This window comes from Canis lupus, chromosome 18, assembly GCF_003254725.2.
Source record: "Canis lupus dingo isolate Sandy chromosome 18, ASM325472v2, whole genome shotgun sequence".
Classification (NCBI taxonomy): domain Eukaryota; kingdom Metazoa; phylum Chordata; class Mammalia; order Carnivora; family Canidae; genus Canis; species Canis lupus.
In genome coordinates this window covers 16,741,262-16,762,335 of record NC_064260.1, presented here as the reverse complement: position 1 = coordinate 16,762,335, position 21,074 = coordinate 16,741,262, and the positions used below count along the sequence as shown (strand labels likewise).

Here is a 21,074-nt window from a genome sequence, read left to right as displayed (position 1 = left end):
GATAAATATCTAGAAGTAGCTGCATTATGCTGCATGTACGTTCAACCTCACTGATATCGTAACATATTCAGTGTTACTGATATCACACTGCTCTCTACAGAGATTTGTATTAGCTACATTTTCTTCTTCTCTTTTTTAATATATATGTGTATATATATATATATATATATATATATTTTTTTTTTTTTTTAAGTAATCCCAACACCCAATGTAGGGCTTGAACTTACAACTGGAGATCAAGAGTCACATGCTCTACTGACTGAGCCCGCCTAGTGCCCCCTTATTTTCTATATTCTTGATGCCCTCACATCTGCAGCCTTACTGAGATTGCCCCTCCAAGGGCTAGCAAACAACTCTCCAAGGATTACGCCTTTCACATGCCAATGAACCAATGGACTGCCCTTCCTTGAAATGCTTCCTTCTGCTAGCTCTTAAATTTCAGGAGGCAATATTCCTCTGCCCTAATCATCCCAGGGCCTTAGAAACAGTCCCTAATCCCCAGAGCCTGCAGAAGTGATTCTAAGTAGCCAATTGTGAGTGTGCTTACCTTGCCTTGCCTTCCTCTCCCAGGGAGACACAATAGAGGCTCAAGCCCATGCTTTCCCCTCATCCTTTCTGCCTCTTTGCCGACCCTAGTGATGCCCCGTGACCACTGTGTGGTCGCGCATGCCCCCTCCTCTTGGGAACTGTGTGAAACAAACTATCTTTTCAATGGCAATTGTATCCTGACCTGCTGGTCTCACCAGGCGTGGAAAATAATAAAACCTACATTTTAAAAACAAGGTTGTACCAATGTAAACCAGCAAGGTATGAGAGTTCCTTCCAGCACCACTATGTTTGGGTTGATTTTGCCTCCTTGGTTAGGTATGGCATCATTGTTGTTTTAAATGATGTTTCCACGGTTGTTAGTGAGATTGAACACCTTAATCTTTTGCCATTTCAGTTTTTTCCTTCAGTGAATTTTCATCCCTATTCTTTGTGATTTAAAGAAAATTACATTATTACCTTTAAAAAAAAAGATTTTATCATTTTTTTAAAGTAATCTCTACGCCCAGCGTGGGGCTTGAACTCACAACCTTGAGATCAGGGGTGCATGCTCCACCAACTGAGCCAGATGGGTGCCCCCCAAATTATGTCATTACCTTCCATTATCTATTTGTGTGAGTTCTTTATATTTTCTAGAGTCCAGTCCTTTATTGATTGCATATTGTGGCTTTATCATCTCCTATTCAGTGGCTGGTTTTTAAACTTTGTGGTCTCTTCTGTTATGCAGAAGCTCGAGAAATGAATCCAAACTACAGACCAATTACCCTATAATCTTTTCTTATGGTTTGTCTGTTTTATGCCATGTTTAAGAAAATCCATTCTTCTCATGATCCCACATGATATTCTCTTCTAAAAGTTGTAAAGTTTCACTTCTGCCATTTATGTCTTTAATCTAACTGGGGTTTATTTTTTTTAAAAGATCTTATTTATTTATTCATGAGAGACACACAGAGAGAGGCAGAGACACAGGCAGAGGGAGAAGCAGGCTCCCTGCGGGGAGCCCGACGTGGGACTAGATCCCAGGACCCCAGGATCATGACCTGAGCCAAAGGCAGATGCTCAACCACTGCGCTACCCAGGTGCCTTAAGGGGGTTTATTTTTGTGTAATGATATGTCTAGGGATTTAGTTTTGTTTTTTCACTTGAAAAACAAATTGTCTTAGTACCACTTGTTGACTAGGCCATCCTTTCTCCGCTTCTGACAATGAAAGCTACTACGAGTAAGAAAGGCTGATGGGAGCTAATTGTGTGAGCAAGCTGATCTGGCTGGTTCATTACAGAATTCCTCAAAATTCAGTCCATATGTCTTTTTTCAAGAGAAGAATCCTTCAGTGTTCTGTCTGGATGATAGAGGCCCGATTCCAGGATTCGGGGAGTTGAAAGATTCGGGGAGTTGAAAGGGTGGTGTGGTGAGGGAGAGAAGGTCTTGCCCTTCAACTGCTAGGCTTTTGCTTAATACCTTAAAAAAAAAATACTACACTTATCCTGCTTCCTGAAATCTCTACATCTTTTTCAACCTCTCCGATTCAAGATATCCAAAAAATAAACCTGTCCCTTGCCAGGATGGGAAAGATAGTTTCCTGTTGATGTTGGGATGAATGAAATCGTTCCTTATTCAGAATTTTAACCACTACCCTTATTTTTATCCTCTTGCCTATTCCTTGCTTCCAGAGGCAGTTTTCTCTCCAGTTTCTACATCGTCTGTGTTCTGTGATGTAACTCCCTTCCCTGTAGACAGTTGAGTGTTAGCTTCTTACAGTATGATTATTTACCGCAGGTCCATTCACACTTTTCATTTTCCAAAAGTTTGTTGGCATCAATTATGTTTGTCTCCATCCTATAGTTTGTCCTTTTATGGTTTTATATCATTTAAAATTTTCTAATCATTGTTTAATTTGGATATTGGGACTTAGTCTATTTCCTTTTTTTTTCTTTACTCCATTGGTGGTTTATTATTTTTTTTCTATTTGGTTATACATTATGTTTAGAAATGCTGTTCATTTTTATATATTGATCTTGTTTCTAGCAACTTCAACTTATTAATTTCCATGCTTTTATCTTCAGAGTTCCTTGGGCTTCTGATGAAGATAAGTTTATCAACTGCAACTAAGGAGAGTTTTATCTCCTCTTTTTAAAGTCTTGTATCTCTTATTTCTTCTTCTTGTTTTATTGCCATTGCTATAGCTTCCAATATTAGTTAAGCATGCTTCAAGTCCTACTCTAACTGCCTACATTTTCAAATTAAATAAGCCAATTACATGTAAGTCCCCACTTACACTATTAAAATTTTGAGGAGATGGACTGGTAGGGAGTTCAACCCTGTTCTGATGGTAGGAAGACAGGTGGAGGGGAGCACTATAAAATATCTTAGCCCTAGTCGCCTGGTAGCTCTATGGCACACACCCAAGACTTGGAAAGACAGGCTTTGAGAAAAATTCAACCCCTTCTACCAACTAGAAAATGAACCAAATATGCCATCAAATGGTAAACCAGCAGCAGACAATTTGTGAACCAAGAAAAGAGAATCAACAATTAAGATACAATGGTTACAAACATTCGTGAGCCAAGTACTGCAATTAATTATAAAATATATAATATGTTAAATTAGGCAGAGAAAAGAAGGCCTTGTAGCTCAAAAGCAATGATTCACAATGGATTTGATACTGACTCAAAATACATTTTAGCTCAACTTCTCAGAGGGATCATCCTTTATCCTTTTCCTGTTCAACGAGAATTACTACTGCCTTCTATTATTCTATTATGCAGATATTTTTTTATCCTCTGGGAAATCACACATTCAACAGTATTGATATACTTTTTATTTTGTAGACATTAGAAGCAGGGAAAATGCCTCAATGGCCATTTTTATTGTCAACATGTAACACAGTGCCTGTCACATAGCAAGCAATCAACAAATACTTGCTGAATGAATGCATGCGTTCTTACTATAAACCAGGCATTATGTTAGCAGCTAACGAAATTCTCAGGAATTCAATAATTTTCAGAATTCTTTATTGACTTTTCTTGGTGTAATTACAGAGTGATTAATAGAAAAAGCTGAATGAGAGAAACATAGCTACACTGAGAGTGTGGCTTCATAATTGTTATTAACAATGACGAAACAACACAGTGAATATATTTGACACCTTCCTTTCCCAAACTGATCGGGCTTACAAATCCTACACAAGATTTAATTAAAAATGAATAAAGACAAATGAGTCTCAAATGGCTTATGGACATAATTTTTATTTAAGCATGGGCTTTTAGCTTGGTTCACCCTAGAGTACAACCTTTCAGTTAGGTTAAAGAAGAGTTCAGGGCTACAGGGCCATTATACTGTTGCTGGTGTTAGCACAACTTCTTCAGAAGGAATGAGTATGACCCACAGGAAAAACAGTCCACGAAGAGAACACAATGAGAACATCCACTGTTTTACAAATCACTCTGTTACCACAGACACGAAATGGCAGTTACTGTTAGTAAATCAGCCACAGAACACTTTAAAAAACCCTTAGACAAGGAGATGGGAACTTTGTGGGAGATAGGGTTTTCATCCACAATTTTTAAGTAGAAAATATTTCAAGGTCAAGCATTTTTCTTATCCACAAAACAACGCTAAACCAACATACATTTTAAGGAGTATATTAAAGGAGATACAATATCTTTACAACTATCTTCTTGAGTAGGTATCTCGATGAATTTTCTGCAGAATAGAAGTAGCCCGAAATTCAGCAGCAAAATATTGCAACAAAACAAGTAAATACAGTGTCAATGTATTATACTGTAGAAGAGAATACATAAAAGAACAAACAATGATAATTTAATCATATAAAACATGATACAGAGCTGAAATACAGTCCACTTAAATAGCTTTGTGACCAAGAAGGTGAAATTCTGTACTAAATGCCATTTTAAACATAAAATCTCTTAAATTTTTGTGCTTAAACTTTTTTTTCTGTTAAACTATTTCTTATTTTCCATACTGCCACTGTAACTGATATTACAACAGATCACAATTTTCACGGACACAGCAACATGAAGACATTTACTTATGAGAAAATAAGTCACTTGTCATTAGTTCACAGTGTGGGAAAGTGGTATACACTCGGTCTTGAGAAGGGCTTCCAGTTAGTCACCAAGTCCTTCATAGAATTTTCCTGATACCAGATGCAGTGCGCGATTTAAAAGAACGGGAAGCAACACATCACATGTTGGAAGGAAAAATAAAATTTTTGATTCTTCAGGGGTATCGTCTAAGTGACCTTCGTCTTCTGTTGTAGAAGTGCCTGAGCCCATGTTGTCGTGAAAAATTCATCATGTAATTTTGTTTGCGAGTGCTGTTGGGATCAGAAAGGATAGAGGTGGGGAGGCAAAGGAGAAAGAGCATGTAAGTCCCATCATTGAAAGTGCAATCTCATCTACATTCTAAGTTACCCTGATAGTTACTGGAAAATTTTCATGGTTAATAGGTCATGCTAACATTGCTACCCCAGGACAGAATAACTCAAGGTTGACACCTGTCTTCACTGCCTTTGGCCTTGAGGAAATCCCCTTCTTTTCAGTAGTGATCTCCAACCAGAAAAAAAAAAAAAAAGGTAAGTTCTCTTGATCCACAGTGGAAGTAGATGGGAATTATTTTGGCTCTTTGAATTATATTCTTGAACTTTTACATTTACTTGGGTGGATTTCATTTGAGAGGAAGTGTGTGCTATACCCATTACCTTATTTAGACACGTCTCTAACAAGTAGGAAACATCATTTGATTCCTTTAGCAAACATTCTCATTTAAAGCTTAAAAGGCAAAAACAAAGTTGTTAGCTGAACCAGGCTGCCCTTCCTGTTTCATTAGACTTGGGCAAAATAAAGTAAGTTTTTCTCATGGCCTTCTACAAACAGTAAGCATCTGGGGCCTATAAACACGGTCTCATGGAAAAGAGACTCCACTGGAGAAATTATCACAAAATACTAAGAAGATGTAATTAATTGTATAATTGTGTGCATGTCATATATATTTCCTCCACATATGTACATACATATGCATACATACATATGTGAAGCTGATAAAAGTACTGAAAATAGATTTTCAGAGTCTGTAGGAAGTTGCATAATATTGATAGAGATAGCTGTTAAAGGTTTTGGTATGGAAAACATACTTTAAAAAGGATCATTAGCTATAACATCACTGAAAAGAATCATACTGCTTTCACACACTGACGCCCAAGTGACAACATATCTATATATGGCATCAAAATGTGGTTTATAAGTATAAGCCTATCAATATTTTTCAAATTCACTGAGTCTCATAAATGCTGTCTAGACACAAAATATTTTCCTCCTTAATTTCATGGAAACATAAAATGTATCTGGAGTGAGATGATGTCATGTGATGTGATTTCATCATGAAGGTCAATAGGACATGAACTTGAGTCAGGGTAAAGAGGAGGGAATGGGTAATTTTGCACTGAGCAGCATATTCTGAGTTATGATCAATATACTAGGCAAGGTGTAAAATGGTACTGTTTTACCTAGTATATTAGGTATTATATTTAAGCACGTTATACTAACATTTATAACACACAAAAACCTTTAAAATGAGGGTCTTATAGTTGTCTGACCATTTGAAAACAAAATTTATAATAAAATGTCTCAAAGGCAAATACATAAAGTGAATGTCATCAAATATGCTTTGTCAAAAAGCAACAGCATCTATACTGAAACCTGATTAAAAGACTCACATTGAAATATATTTTATAAAATAAAATGAAGTGCTAATAACTTTCTACTCTAGGTGGTTTCTGTTTTATGAAAAGATTAGAAACTATAGAATGGAAGGTAGAGTACACTCTGAAGACACTGTAGAGAAAAACACCAAACAATTAGGTTTATCTTCAGTAGCTTCACTAGCCCTCCTTCTTCCCCTGATGTGACAGTGCTACATACAGCATCGAAGTTCTCAGTTCCAATTTCATAGTTGAAGGATGAAATGAATTTATCCATGACTTATTATTTGATGTAAATACTAATTGCTGCCTATGTAAAGTCCAATTACAAAAAAAGGGCAATGACCTTTTAGTCTGGATCTAATTACTCATGAACTAATCAAGTGTCAGGAGAAAGAATCTACCTCTTTGGTCACAAAATACAGGGCCTGGCACTAGCCATCTTCCTCGCAGCATGGCAGATCACCTTGTAGCCTTTTCCTTGGGTTATTACAGTGGCCCTCTAAACTAGCCTCCTCGTTCTCTCTCCTTATGAAAAAAACACCCCTAAAGAGAAACCATGAGATCCCATACATGGCATGTACGTGTGTGCCTATCTTCCCACATACATGCAGTGTATCTGGCACTCCAGTACCAGTAAACTTTCCCTCAAATGCTGGCTTTACCTTTTATTTATTTTTTATTTTTTATTTTTTTTTTATTTATGATAGTCACAGAGAGAGAGAGAGAGAGGCAGAGTGTACACAGGCAGAGGGAGAAGCAGGCTCCATGCACCGGGAGCCCGACGTGGGATTCGATCCCGGGTCTCCAGGATCGCGCCCTGCGCCAAAGGCAGGCGCCAAACCGCTGCGCCACCCAGGGATCCCCTGGCTTTACCTTTTAATAAGCCACTTACAATCAAACCTCTTGTCCATGAAGCCACATCTAAGCCAATTTAGCCATATACTTGGAGTCCTCTCTGCATTTAATCTTATTCTGTCAAGGACTTTTTTCCACTACATTCCCATGTAGACCACTCTATTCAAACTCACCCTGAACCTCTTCCACCTATCTCACTTGACCAATATCATTTCTTCAATGTCTACCTTTTTTCCCCAAGTATCACATTTTATTTATTGCTCGCTGAAGGGATTTCCCGGGTACTTTGAATCCTCATTGTGCTCATTTTCTGCTTTGAATGGAGATGAATTGCGTTCTGTTGGTGGAGTGGTCTTTCCCCATCCCCCCACCCCCATACCACAGCACTGAGCCTCCTGCCTCACCCGTGGGTGGTCAAGGCAAGTTTGTTGACCTTTTGGTGACTTACTGATTGGATTCCTGTTGTAAATCATTACTCTTTAACTATAAAGAATAATTGCAAGGTTAAAGCAACAAAAATTATTCTGTTGAAAACATCTTTAAAGATATAAGGTACTCAAAGAGAATTGAAAATAGTTAAAAGATTTGACATAGGAAAAAAAAAAAAACCACCTCAGAACACCCAAGATATTTAGTTATCCCAGTGCAACCTAGATTGACATAAAAGTGATCTCAATATATGGGAACAAAGGAACATTCAATTTTTAACAAAAATTGATATGCATGTTTAATGGCTTTAAAGCAACTTCTCTATAGAACTATTTACTCATTATTCTCCATCTTTATATATAAGAAAATAAATATTAACAGATTGCAGATCTTTAATACCATGACAGTCAGTCCAGCATGGAAGCTTACATGTCATTTAGAAGGCATTTTGATTCATTGGATACCCTTTAATTTTGAATACATTTATAAATCAGCGGCATATCTTTGGATCCCTGAGAATGTTGATCCAAAAATCATGTTTGCTATAGATGCCTCATGTTTATCTAGTCACATTAAAAATGGCCACCTTTTCAAAGCATCCTTGAAACTAACTAGTAATTTCATATGTAAAATATAAATATTTCTGGAGCCTGTTAGGTCAGAATCTAACAAAGCAGGGTTTTCCAGTTCATAAGCTTTTTAAAATCAAGCACTATGGGAAGCTATACTAAAATGGTGCCTGCCTCTTGGACAATTTAATAAACTGATGTGGTCATTGAACAGTTATTTGTGGCTTCTAAAATGTCTAACTTACAGGATTGGGCAATCTTAAGTTGAAAGATCTCATGTTTACTTATTTTTTTGAGTCTGTTCTTATTTCTGATACATGTAGATATATAGCCATAGATGAACTTATGACTAAAATAATAATAGATGGAATTAAGATGTGTTTATCCACTGTAATTACAGGGAAAGTAATTTTTTAAAATTATAAGTCCAATGAAGGCAGGTAATGCTCATCCCAGGACATATCAACTACACCATCTGACCTTTCGATTTGCTCTGGCTGTGTACAGAACTTGGTCCATTTTAAAATTCTCCTCTTGTAAGTCATTAAAAGAAGGCAGAATGAACATCAGTGGTTCTTGGAAATGCTGACTTAAATGTCCACTAACGCTGAGTGAGTTTAGGGACTTAGATGATATGGAGATATAAGATATTTCTCTGTATCTGTATAGGAAATGTGGATATTGCAAGAATTTTCAAGACCGACTGTGCTTTTTTGAATTGTCACTCCTCACTGGAGCCACTGTCTTAGCTCATTAATTATTACAGAAAAAATTCAGTTGATTTTTTAGTGGATTCTAATGGAAATTCTTCTAATGGAAGATAGAGACTTAGTAGAAGTAATTTGAGCTCATAGAAATGTAGGTATTTTTACTGATCCATAATTTATATATTACCAAAACATATGATACAATAAATAACACCTCATATGAAGAAATAAGAATTCAGCGGACTGACGCATCTTCCAGAGAAATATTGGTGAGTGTACGATGAAAAGCTGCTGTTCAAACTAATCAATGAAACTCCCCTGCATAGAGGATGCTAGATATTTTACTTTTAAGACCATGCATTTTCAGGAAGTCTACACAGAAATAAGTGTAGGCTCATATATTTCACAAATATTGAAGATTTGATATTTATTTTCTCTGCTAAGTGGGAAGGAGAATAATATTTGGTAACGTGTACCTCAGGGGGTTTTGTGGATTAAATGCAAACTTCCAGCATAATATGCAAGTGATTAATAAATGATAATAATTTTAACTTCTTTCCTAAGTCTTAAAGTATCTCCATTAGAGGACAGATGCAACTATATATTAAAGAAGGCAAATCTTACGTAAGGATACGATCTAGAACTCACAAATATTATGAATAAGTCCACCAAGCTCTGCCAATTCACTTATTAACTTAGAATAGAATTAAAAAGGCAAGTTACCCTCACGCATCTCCAGCACAAGAGATCTTTTGAAAGATATTACATTTAGTCAGAGCCCCTAGGTCTTTTGCACACATTTCTAGTTTTAACTTCCCCTTACAACAAGCTTTTGAACTATGAACACTTCAAAAGCACCTAATACAGTCCCAGGCACAGAGCCAAATTTGCTACCTAATGAAGCAATGCTGATTAGCATTCTCTCTATGTTGTTGTACCCAATATTGCATATACATTAGAGAATCACCACAGTGTTGCTGAACTCTGACTTTACATGACATAGGTTTCAAATGTCCTGGTATATCTCATTATCATATATAACTTTGTTTTTACAGATTTCTTTTTTAATTGCAAATGTCTTTGACAACATTTCTGTTAACGTAGGTAACACTGATGAGACTATTAGTCAACAGTTACCCAGAATTAGTAAGAGGACTTACCTTACTCTAGTGGAAAACCAATGACAGCAAATAATGAAATATAACACAAGTTAAAAAATGCCTTTCAATGCATGCAGCACTGTGATTAGTCATAAAAGTCTGATCAGGTTTAGATGCAATATAGGATTTTTCATCTCTTTTGAAAATAAAAATTAAAGAAGTTATTTCTTATTCTTCTATACCTAATATATACATATATTTAACTTTTTAATGTAATGCAACATGCAATATTTGCTCATAACCATATGTCAAGGTACATGTAGCTTAGTACTACATTTGGCATAAATGTTGCATGTAAAGTATAAATACGAAAGTAGTCATTAATAACTAACATTAATTTTACTATCTGTTTTTTAAATTGTTTATGTTTTAGAAAATACTTATTTCTGAGTATATTAAAGAATGGGCTTTAAAAAATACAGAAGTCCTCTACATCAGGTAATACAGTCAAATTAATAAAGGATAAATATGCTTTGCAACAAATGTACTATGCTCATTTCCATAAATCATTTGTGCCAAAAATGACAGTATTTTGATAATGAATAGCATGAGGGGATGGTCATGATGGTACTCATATTATTAAAATCTGATAAATGCATTTAAGACCATAGTTGGCAACATATTGGTTTTCGTTCTCTCATTAAATGTGGTAATAATTCACTTTTAAGTAAATCAATTCACAAAGGCTCTTTACTGAGCAATTTGCTTTCAAGGTACACATGCAAAAATTGGCCCACTTCATTATACACATGACAGGTTGTGACTTAGACACGTACACAAAAAAATGTGATGTGTGAATGAAATGCATAGTTGGGTGAGGGAGATTCTTAGGATAGAAGGGTGAGTGCCCACCAAAAAAGATTAAGACCAATAATTTTCTTTTATCCTAAGAAGAACCCCACCAGCATGGATCTTGTGAGGGGTCTGCCCAAGTGTGTTCATAAACATTTACTGAAAAACGTTCTATATTAGTAAGTGAATTCAGAAAGTTAGGTTTCTGACATGACTGTCAGTGACCGTGTTATGCTACATCACTCAGACTTTATAGAATAAGGCCTTTTGGTAAGCTAGTGAGGCTGGATAAAAGTCATCTGTCAATTCAGTCCATCTATTTTATGCCAGAATAGCAGGAGCCAATCATCATGAAGTGCTTTTCATGGGCAGGTTTTATTGAAAAACATCACCAGAATGAAAAGATTTCACTCTCAAACAAGCATAAAGTGTAAGCAACTTTGCTTGTTCAATGCTAAATGGTGCTTTTTATCTTTATGGTGTGGGGTCTGTCATTCTGTACATCCATATTTATGAAACGCAAATCCTTCCACATGGGGTTTATTTGAGAATTAAACCATTAAATTACACATTTATTATGTATGTTGTCAATTTAGGATGCAGTCCTAAACCCTGAAATATTTTCAAAAGTGCTGAATTTGTTCTCATCAAACTCATTTCTCTTCTTAGTTAATATGGGCAGTAGTGAGGTTAAACTCAAGATACCATGCGTGACCACACTTTTTCTTTCTAGGGATTTTTAGCATGTGTCCTTAGTGCACATGCACAGAAGCAAAACTATGGTAATAAAGCTAGATTAAGGCCAGTCTGCACTAGAAAAGAAAATACATTTTTAAAAATGTAATGGTTTTCCAACCATTAGTTGCAAAAACATATTAGCAGCCCTCTTTGCAGTAATCAGTTAGGTAGGGCTTGAATCTCTTTAGATTTGCACCCCAGTCTTCTCTCCCATCCACACTTGAGAAGTTAGCCAGACTAGTTTACCTAGCTAAATGCTATCATATAAAAGTATAGTGAATTCGAGCATAGTTTAAATTATTAGGGATATATGGGAGTATTCTATCTCTATTTCTAAATATATATCCGCTCTAGCAAAATTATAACTAGTAATATTTGTGAATCATGAAATTAACTGGCTAGTTTCTTTGTGCCTCATTTGGTTGAAAGGCCCTCTGGAAAATTGTTTTATTTTTCTGAATTCTCTGGAACTTTTTCATTTTAAGTTTATCAAATGAATAACCTAAAGTAATTATTCTGTAGAGCTATCAAGGGCATATTAATCAGTGAGTGCCTTAAAACTTTTCACTCTTCTGAAAAGAAGTACTTTAAAAGGGTACAGCGGTATAGAAATGTTAAATCCTAAGACAAGAGTAAAATATCAAAAAGATAGTTCTGAAAATATAATTTCTCTGTGTTGGTATTTTTCTCAAAAAAAAAAAAAAAGAAAAAAGAAAGAGAGAAAAGGAAAGAAAACCAAATAACTCCTTTAATTTGAACAAAATTTTAATGTCATTAAAGAGATAGCATTTGCTTTATTTATTTTTTTAGCATTTGCTTTAAAAATTATCTGTGTAATATATAAAAATAAAATTATATGGTGATAAGTGTGAAGCTAAAATTTTTAAATTATTCACTGAAATTATTCACGTGTGGCGATGCTCTTTTCTCACTCAAAACGTTTTAGTGCCCTGAAAGTCTGAGAGTATAATGCAGACTAAGAGCAGACAGGTGCCCGGTAAGTGATAAATTCTTCAAAGTACTAAAATTCTGGAGATGGAATAAAAGTGAAGTCTTTAAAAATACAGATTGTTTCTCCAGAAAAACACCGGAAACAATAGGTATGATTGATATGATAGGCTTCAGATAATCTGAACTTAATTCTTATAGTAAAATCATGATGCTGGTGGCTGCTTATAAACACTAATACCAACATCAGGTATTCCAGAAAGTCCCTTGGGAGCTACATGGTAAGGCTTCCTGCTGATGCTCTGAGAGTCTCTGAGGCAGCAAGTCAACAGGGAACAAAGAGCAGAGTATTATGGTGATGATGTGCCTCTGAAATCCAAAATTGTTAACTGAAATTGCTTGGCTGGGTGGCAGGAGAAGAAATATCTACTTGCACACATGATACGTAAGAATTATCATGTCTACCCCAGGGCAGTATTAGCTGCCTTCTTTTGAGGACTGTCAAGCTTTGAAGTTTCCATAGGAGTTGGTAATGCTTTGTCAGGCACAGGAAGCCCCATTAATGTAAACTGACTCGGCAAGACACTTGAAAGATAAAGTGTTTATCGACTCTAAATCTGAGTCTCAACCAGTTTATTAGAATCACCTGAGGTGCCTTTAAAAAAGACTGACACTCAGGTCCCACTGCAGATCAGTTTAAATCAAATCATCTGTAGGGATGCTCCTTCCAAAACCTTCTAAGTGATTCTGATGTTCAATCAGACTGGGAAGCGCTGCTCTGAAGGGGAAGTAGTTAGGGCAGAAAGGTTCTAGGGGTGGTTTTTGGTCTATTTCGACATCTCTCTCTGGCCTTACTATGTATATATGTATATGTATTCGTTTTAGAGCCCAGGTGATTCTATTCACCTGGAATAGTGTATTCTAAGGAAATGAATATCTAAGTAAACCATCAGCCTCATATATAGATCCAAATAGTTTGGACTGTTATTTTAAACCTTGACTTCGTCTTGTGGGGGCAGAGCCCAGCAAGTTGTCCAAAGCAGCAGAGCGCACAGTGGGGGCTTGTGTAGGGACCAGGTTGCTCTTGGATTTGGAGGTTGATATGGATGCCATGCAAGCAGGTGCCTCAGTGAAAACTAAGACGAGGGCTAACTCAAGACTGAAAAATTCAGCTCATGGCTATGATTGAAAGAAAACAAATCTGGTAGTTTTCCTACCAATTAATCATTTAAGTTTGCTTTCAAAATGCCTGAAATCAGCCAAAGGGCTGATTTCATTTTTGATTTGGTAAACAGAATGAACGTTTGAACCTATCTACCGAGAAGATTCGCCTCTCCTTGCCAACCACTTGGAGCCATCAGTCCGAACCCGTCGAGACATAAGCATTCCAGTTCTACAGGGACTAGATCGTTAGAGAAAAAGCAAGTCATCTCTCTGCGGAACAGTCAACCCGGCGAGGTGAGAGTGGTGCCAACTTTATTACATGGGAGAAACCATGGGGGAACACCCTCAACCTGCTAGGTGCTGGGACTGGTTGGGGGGAATCTGAAACCACAAACTCCATGCTCTAGTTGCAATCGAGTCATTAAACCAAAGAATGCCTCAGGCACCTGGGGCTCAGACAGGTGTTTGTAACGGGGCGTACTAAAGCTAGAAATACTCTGTACCCCGGCCAGTAGGGATCCGTTCTCTTTTAAGGACGTCATGCCATTTTATAAGGCAACCAGGATGTGGCAAAGACACAGTTTCCCATTTACCTTGAGACTTCCGTTTCATCCAATTTAACTAACATGGTCAAATCCACAGGTAAATCTTTTGCTTATTGAAGTTTTCTAAGGCATATTAAATGGCTTTTGGGACTTTGCTATCTCAGGTTGGCTTGAGCTACAGATTGCAGCTGCCAAAGAGTGTAGGGCAAAGTCTCATGGGAGCTTCTCATCAAGAACAGTTGTTACTGAATTAAGGAGCATGCCATATCAAAAGAATTTCAAACCTTCCTGAAATGGACAGGGGATGCTACTATGTATCAGATACTCACAGGACGACCTCCACATGGTCCAAAGCCCATTGATCATGACCTGTTCCATTGTGGCGTGGTTGCCACCAGCGCAATAAAACTCCTTTCATCCGTGCCTCCCTGGGTCACAGAAGGACAAAGAGGTTATGTGCTAGAAAACAAAACTTTCTGGCATGCTATTTCCAGACTTCAAAGAGCATAGGACAATTCCAATCAACAAAACTTAAGGTATGGAATTCAGATTTGCCTAGGCGACAGTGCTCTCTAAGGAGCATTACATTTTATTGGCTACTCAAGGACTTGTCATACCTTTCCATCTCCCTCCCTGCTTTCCCTCGCTCCAGCAGGACCTGGAGAGCACAGCATTCGGTCAACATACACACCGTGCCCTCCGTGTGACAGGCGCTGTGCTAGAAGCTGGGAGTAGGATACTAAACACAAGTGACATAGTTGCCTATCCTCGGAAAACTTTCAAATGAGTGCATCTAGAAAATCAGACATGTTCTTTTCTTAAGGACTAGACATATCGGTTAGAGAAAGGGAGAGATGCCCAAAGTGCTTCTGCATGGAGTTGTTCCGGTCTGTTCCCTCCTGCACCCACTCCTGGCCCAACAGAACACTGCCACACAACTTGGGAGAGCTGGCTTAGTCGTGCTCCTGCCCGCCCCTACTTTTGCGTTATTGCTCCAGTAACCTCACACTTCCAGCTCCATCTCTATGATTCTAAGGGAGCACGGGTGACACCCTGCCTTTCCGTTCAGGCCACTTACAGGGGGACGTTGTAAGACACCCTCTGAGCCTGCGTGAAGTCCTTGGGCTGGTGCTGCGCGATGACGTGCCAGGTGATCCCGTTGTTGACGCTGTACTGCAGCAGCACTGCCTTGTCTACAGCGTGCGGGCCACTCATGTCACTGTTGCAACTGTCCGTCTGTGACGTGCTTCCAATTTGCAAAACAAACATGATTTTGCTGAAAATACAGGGAAATGAGCGTTAGGTAGTTATTAAAAGAATTGTATCTTCTAAGTTTTTTCCTTACCTTTCCTGATCCTAAGGTCCATAATTTTTGATGTCAGAGACTAGAAACAGAAGTCTTATAACCAAATCATGTTAACAAAAAAATGTATTTGGGATATCTGGGTGGCTCACTGGTTGAGCCTCTGCCCAAATTTAGCTCAGGTCGTGATCCTGGGGTTCTGAGATCGAGTCCTGCATCAGGCTCCCTGCAGGGAGCCGTGGCTCTGCCTTTCTCATTTATAAATAAATAAAATCCTTAAAAAATGTGTTTATATTAACCTTCACCTTATACATATGAGAAATAATCTCAGAAAACTGAGTTTCTACACAAAGAAAACAATTTTGACTTTCAAGGACCCGTGTTCTTGTCTTGTTAGAGTTTCACCTGATATACCTTCTGTTCTCTGGAAGGTAATACGGGCCAAACAGGCATGAGGACATAGGACAAAGTATAAAGCCACAGTATTTTTTATTACATACTTTTTTTTTTTAACAAATACCTTCAAGTTGAACAGCATGTGCACAAGGATAAATCATCATGGCTATTTTAGGAGAGGATGTCTGGAGATCAGAGCAGAGGGAAAACCGAGTTGGATATGCAGGCTCTGGACCATGTCTGCTATTCTGTTTGAAGTGTCTTTTTGCTCTTCACAGGCATCCTTGCCCTTAGAAGATACAGCTTTTAAACATATGAAATCTATCCTAATGGGAGTCCTAGTGCTTAATAGAGCAGTCCCATTTATGGAAGCTGGTGAAATAAAGCAGTAGACTTAGAACTTGTAAATGCCTAAATTAACTTAAAACAAACTTGCTTGCACAACATGGTGAGCAATTGTTAATTGACAGCTGGTTGTAGCTGTCTATGGGGTCAAGGAAAACATCAAGCTGTTCCCAGATTAAGTCCATCCTTTTGGTAGGAAAAAACAGGACGGGTGAGCACAGCTTTTGGCACCTCCATAGTTACCATATAGGACTTAATTGTATTTTCATTGTTTATTATACTAAAAGGCTGTAAACTTGCCTTTCTGCCTCTGAAAATACATCACTAATAGTTTCCAAAGTCAAACGCCTTAAGTAAATGTCTACATTTATGTTAACCAAGCATCTAATTGTCAAGTATACTTGAAGTTACTGAACATTGGCACTCATCAGTGAATACTTTAGTCCAGGACTTTGCAATCTTTATAAAGTCTTGGAATATATATATATATATATATATATATATATATATATATATATACACACACACATATATATGTGTATATGTATATATATATATTATAGTTACACAGGCAAAAAAGTCATGTTTGCATTGGATGAGATGGGAGAGCTGTGAAGAGCAGGTGCAGAAGGAAATCCACCCTTCCTGGGGTCCCTTTTTCTCTTTCACTTCCCTGGTCTATTTGCACAGTCTCTGTCCACTCTATTCTGCATTAATAAGCATCTCCTAGAGCATATGAATTTTATTTATTTATTTATTTTTGAGCATATGAATTTTAAAAGTTCTTATCCATCCATCCATCTATTGATCTTCCATTCTGTTTACTGTAACTACATATGCTAAATATAGGTATATGTTTGCCTGACTACAAACCTACTTCACATGTACATTTATATTCACATACTTGCAAAGAGTCAACATTAAATTATCTATATTTATCTACAGCCAATTTAATTTTTTTTGTTATTTTTTCAACTTTATTGAGACACAATTGACACAAAACATTGTGTAGGTTTAAGGTATACATCATGTTGATTTGATCTGCTGCTGATTTTTTCCATTTGGCCATTTCTCTTGGTTTATGCCTGTATCACCACCACTCAGCCAGCGTACGTGAAGAAAAACAAGGTAATTCTACAATAAATTTAGGCACAGTATAATTCTGAGTCATGAAAACAAACAATGTTTCTTCATACCAAATTCAAGCAGCATTTAGGTCTCCCCTGTTTCATGACACACAGGCCATGAAGTTCATGGTTATATTTAACAGACCGCAGAAAGTGACCGGTCTCATGACCAATGCCAGGTCTGAACTACAACACAGGAGTTTTGTTACCTTGCTCGAGTGAGATCCAGAGGCTTGGTGGCCGCCTGCCTTATCTGACAGCCATTAAAATAGAGGGAGTCTCCATGGGCATAGGGTGCCAGCTGCCCACAGCCACTTCCTATTACCCCGCCTTGAATGGTCTCCCAGTTTGCTTCTGTGACTCTTGCTGACTCAAAATTATCTTTAATATAACTGGGAAGATCATGACTGAAAACAGAGCAATCATCACCTAGAGGGAAGGGAATAATTGCAAAAGTTAGCTAGGAGAAGCAGAATCATTAAAGATGCAAGTATTTGATTTTAGGTTTAATCTATCCTTGTTACTATAACAATGACAACGTACTAAGCAGATGCAGACTCCCAGAAATAAATGTTTCTCTGGTATTTTAGCAATTATTGGCTTACGTTCTTGAAAAAAAAATCCCATAATCTTTGAATCAATGTGTACTATGTGTGTAGGTGCTAATGTGCTTAGTGCTCACGTAAATCTATTGCTTAAATACCATAGCATCTGGCTGGGCCCGCATGTTTAGCAATGATGGGACTTCATGGAGAGCTCTCACCCTGGCATGGGAGGCCCACAGAATTTCTTTCTCTCTAGCATGATCTGTAGCAGAATATAGGATAAATCATGTTCTTGTTCTTCTCCCAGCTGTATACTTGATTCTTGAGAGCAGAGTCTGCATTTTTTCATTGTTGGATTCTACAGCACCTAACACAACACTTAGCGCATATAAGATATGCAATAACAAGGGGAGATAAATAAATGAACAGTGAACAGGCTGGCAAGATGAGACCACTGAGCTGAAATACTGGCATTTTAGACAGAGCATCAGCAAATGTGTATGTGTTTGCATTTGCCCTTGATTTGAACAGCACAACTTCTCTAAACATCTATAATAGTTCTAGATCAAAGGGTTATAGTTCTGTTGTATTAGGGGAGAGGGCAGATTCCAGACACCTGGAACACCTCGTGAGACGTCTAATGTGTTCATTTGCCTAAAGTTCAAATGCTTCAGCTAACACATGGACAGATCCAGCTGGTCTCAGAGATAATGAGATCAGAGGAAGGGATGATGGTTAAGTCATTTCTGGCATGAGAGATGTTCAGCCGTCTATATTAATTGCACTCGTTTCATTTGGAGGCCAGGAAATAGCATCAACTGAGAAATCTAAATATATTCTACTCCAAAAGTTAAATCTGTGGACTTTTACGTTGTAAAAACTTCTCCCTGGGGGACGTTGTAGAATTCTGCTCCTCTTCGGATAAATCTCTCAGTTATGAGAGACAGCAAAGTTGACTGCAAAGAACAACCGAGTAAAGGTCTTCTTTCTGATATTGACTAGCTGTGTCATCTTAGGCAAGTCACTTAAGTTCTCTGAGTCTCAGTTTCTTTACCTGTGAAGTGGGAATAATTATATTAACCATAGCTAACTTATGGGGACATCATAAGTACTGAATGACTGTGCTGAATAAATTGTGGACACTGTGGAAATAGTAAAGTATGAGGCAATGTAAGAATTCATTCAAAAAAGATTTACTGAGCGCTGCAACATGCCAAGTGTTAGGCTCTGGGGATATAATGGTAATTATGTGGACTTTGTTACAACAGAAACCCCTTAGAAACATTGTGCCAAAGGAAAACAGGCTGCAGGCCTTCTATCAGGCCAATGGAGCAATCTCCTATGATGTCAGGAGTTGAGAAGATACTCCATCCCAAATCATATACTCAGCTTCTACAAGCATAAACAGAAATATATATATATATATATATATATATATTTCTTTTTTGAGTCATGGGTGTGTGTGTGTGTGTGTGAGTGACAAAATGACCTGGAAAACAATATCTTGAATCGTCAGCTATGTCTTCGGAGGTCAGTGGCACTGCTATTGGAGAGACCGAGAAAGAAGGAATATTGGCAGAGTATCCAGGGATGGACAGCTAGGCCAGGAAGGAGAGAGGCCCAGAAATGAAAATGAAGTGTGGGGGATTGGGTCAGGGAGTTATGTGGAGGATGGGGAATGCGAAGTGATATAGAATTCTGCATTTTATTTTATTTTAAAAAAGATTTTATTGATTGATAGAGAAAGTGCATGAGCAGGGGGAGGGCAGAAAGAGAGGGAGAGAGAGAATCTTAAGCTGCATGTGGAGCCTGATGTGGGGCTTGTTTTCATGATCCTGAAATCATGACCTGAGCCAAAATCAAGAGTCAGCTGTCTAACTGACTGAGCCACCCAGGTGCCCTAGAATGCTGCTTTTTAAAAAATACTTCAAGGAACATGGCAGAGGGGCAGCCTGGGTGGCTCAGTGGTTTAGCACCGCCTTCAGCCCAGGGCCTGACCCTGGAGACCCAGGATCGAGTCCTGCATCGGGCTCCCTGCATGGAGCCTGCTTCTCCCTCTGCCTGTGCCTCTCTCTCTCTCTCTCTCTCTCTCTCTCTCTGTCTCTTATGAATAAATAAATAAAATAAAAAAAAAAGAGGAACATGGCAGAAAATTATCCTTGCTGCTTCATTCCAGAGATAAATAACTGTGTAATCAGAGTGTGTCATCCATCTCAAATCACTCAGGCCTGGAGTTTTTCTTTCTTTCCTAGTGGCCTTTGTATACATGTTGAAATGAGGAGAACCTTGTGGTCTTCTATATTAAAAATGACAGTCTGGGCTTCAGACCTTGGAAACTCTCATCACAGATGCAGACGGCGCCAGTGGTGCAGTATCCGTGTCCACTGCAGAGCTTGGGGCAAGCCTCTCCGATGTACACATGGTCAATCGCCCAGCTCTGCTTCTCAGTTTCTTCTCCCTTCTGGATCCAGCGGAACTGTGTTGCACTGAAAGTCCCAGAGAGAGCAGAAGGGATTCAATAGGCTGTTATTTCCCATGGCTGTGTCCAGCCCTCGGAATGGGGACTGTTTCTGAAAAAAGGACTTCCCCAGGCTTCTCCTTAAAGTGCCTAAGTAGAGATGAATGAACTTGTACCACTCAGACTCTGGAAATATATCCCAAAGTGCCACTCTGGAAGCTTCTATCTTCCCTGAGTTTTATTGAATTTCCTATTCTATTCCATAATAAATTTGTGTCCATGTTTCTTATAGAGGTATATCATTTTCTGAATCTTTGAGTAAAGTGAATGCTGCTCTAGGAGGATTGTACTCTACTATGTTTATCCGGTGGCTCTGTGTAACCCAACCAACCTTGCACACTCCAGAGGTTATCTGTATAGGGGATGAGCATACAGCTTTTGGGAATCACAGAGCACTGGAGCAGATAGGGTGCCAACTCCAGGTCTTTGAATGTCTGGGATTTGGGGCCTGTGATTTGAGTTTGGCATGTGCTGTGGTATTTCATCAAAGGCAAATCTGAGATGTGCAGCATTTCCACAAAAGATCCTATATCACTTATTTTTTTTTTTCTTGGGACATGCAATTGGCATTTGGGGCATGGGTTGGTAAAAGGAGGGGGGGTACTACAGCTGTAATGAATTCTCTGGCCTTAGTTGTTTCAGCTCACTGCATGAGCTCTGTAGA

At 38.2% G+C, this 21,074-nt stretch overlaps 1 protein-coding gene across 2 annotated transcripts in view; it reads right to left on the bottom strand.

Moving 5' to 3' along the window:
- Positions 1–3,772: 3,772 nt before the first annotated feature.
- The window catches only part of RELN (reelin), a 492,310-nt gene continuing 475,008 nt past the window's right edge, over positions 3,773–21,074 (bottom strand). Inside the window, exons 60-65 of one of the 2 annotated variants that reach the window (XR_007403524.1) lie at positions 20,221–20,378; positions 17,557–17,776; positions 15,255–15,452; positions 14,506–14,604; positions 9,990–13,869; positions 3,773–4,883 (exon numbers count right to left, since the gene is read on the bottom strand). Coding sequence is in view for 1 of the 2 variants with exons in the window: in XM_025449216.2 (XP_025305001.1) it covers positions 4,787–4,883; positions 14,506–14,604; positions 15,255–15,452; positions 17,557–17,776; positions 20,221–20,378 (772 nt within the window). In the remaining variant the exon portion in view is untranslated. The remainder of the gene's footprint in view (positions 4,884–9,989; positions 13,870–14,505; positions 14,605–15,254; positions 15,453–17,556; positions 17,777–20,220; positions 20,379–21,074) is intronic. The other variant, XM_025449216.2, reaches the window with a different exon arrangement.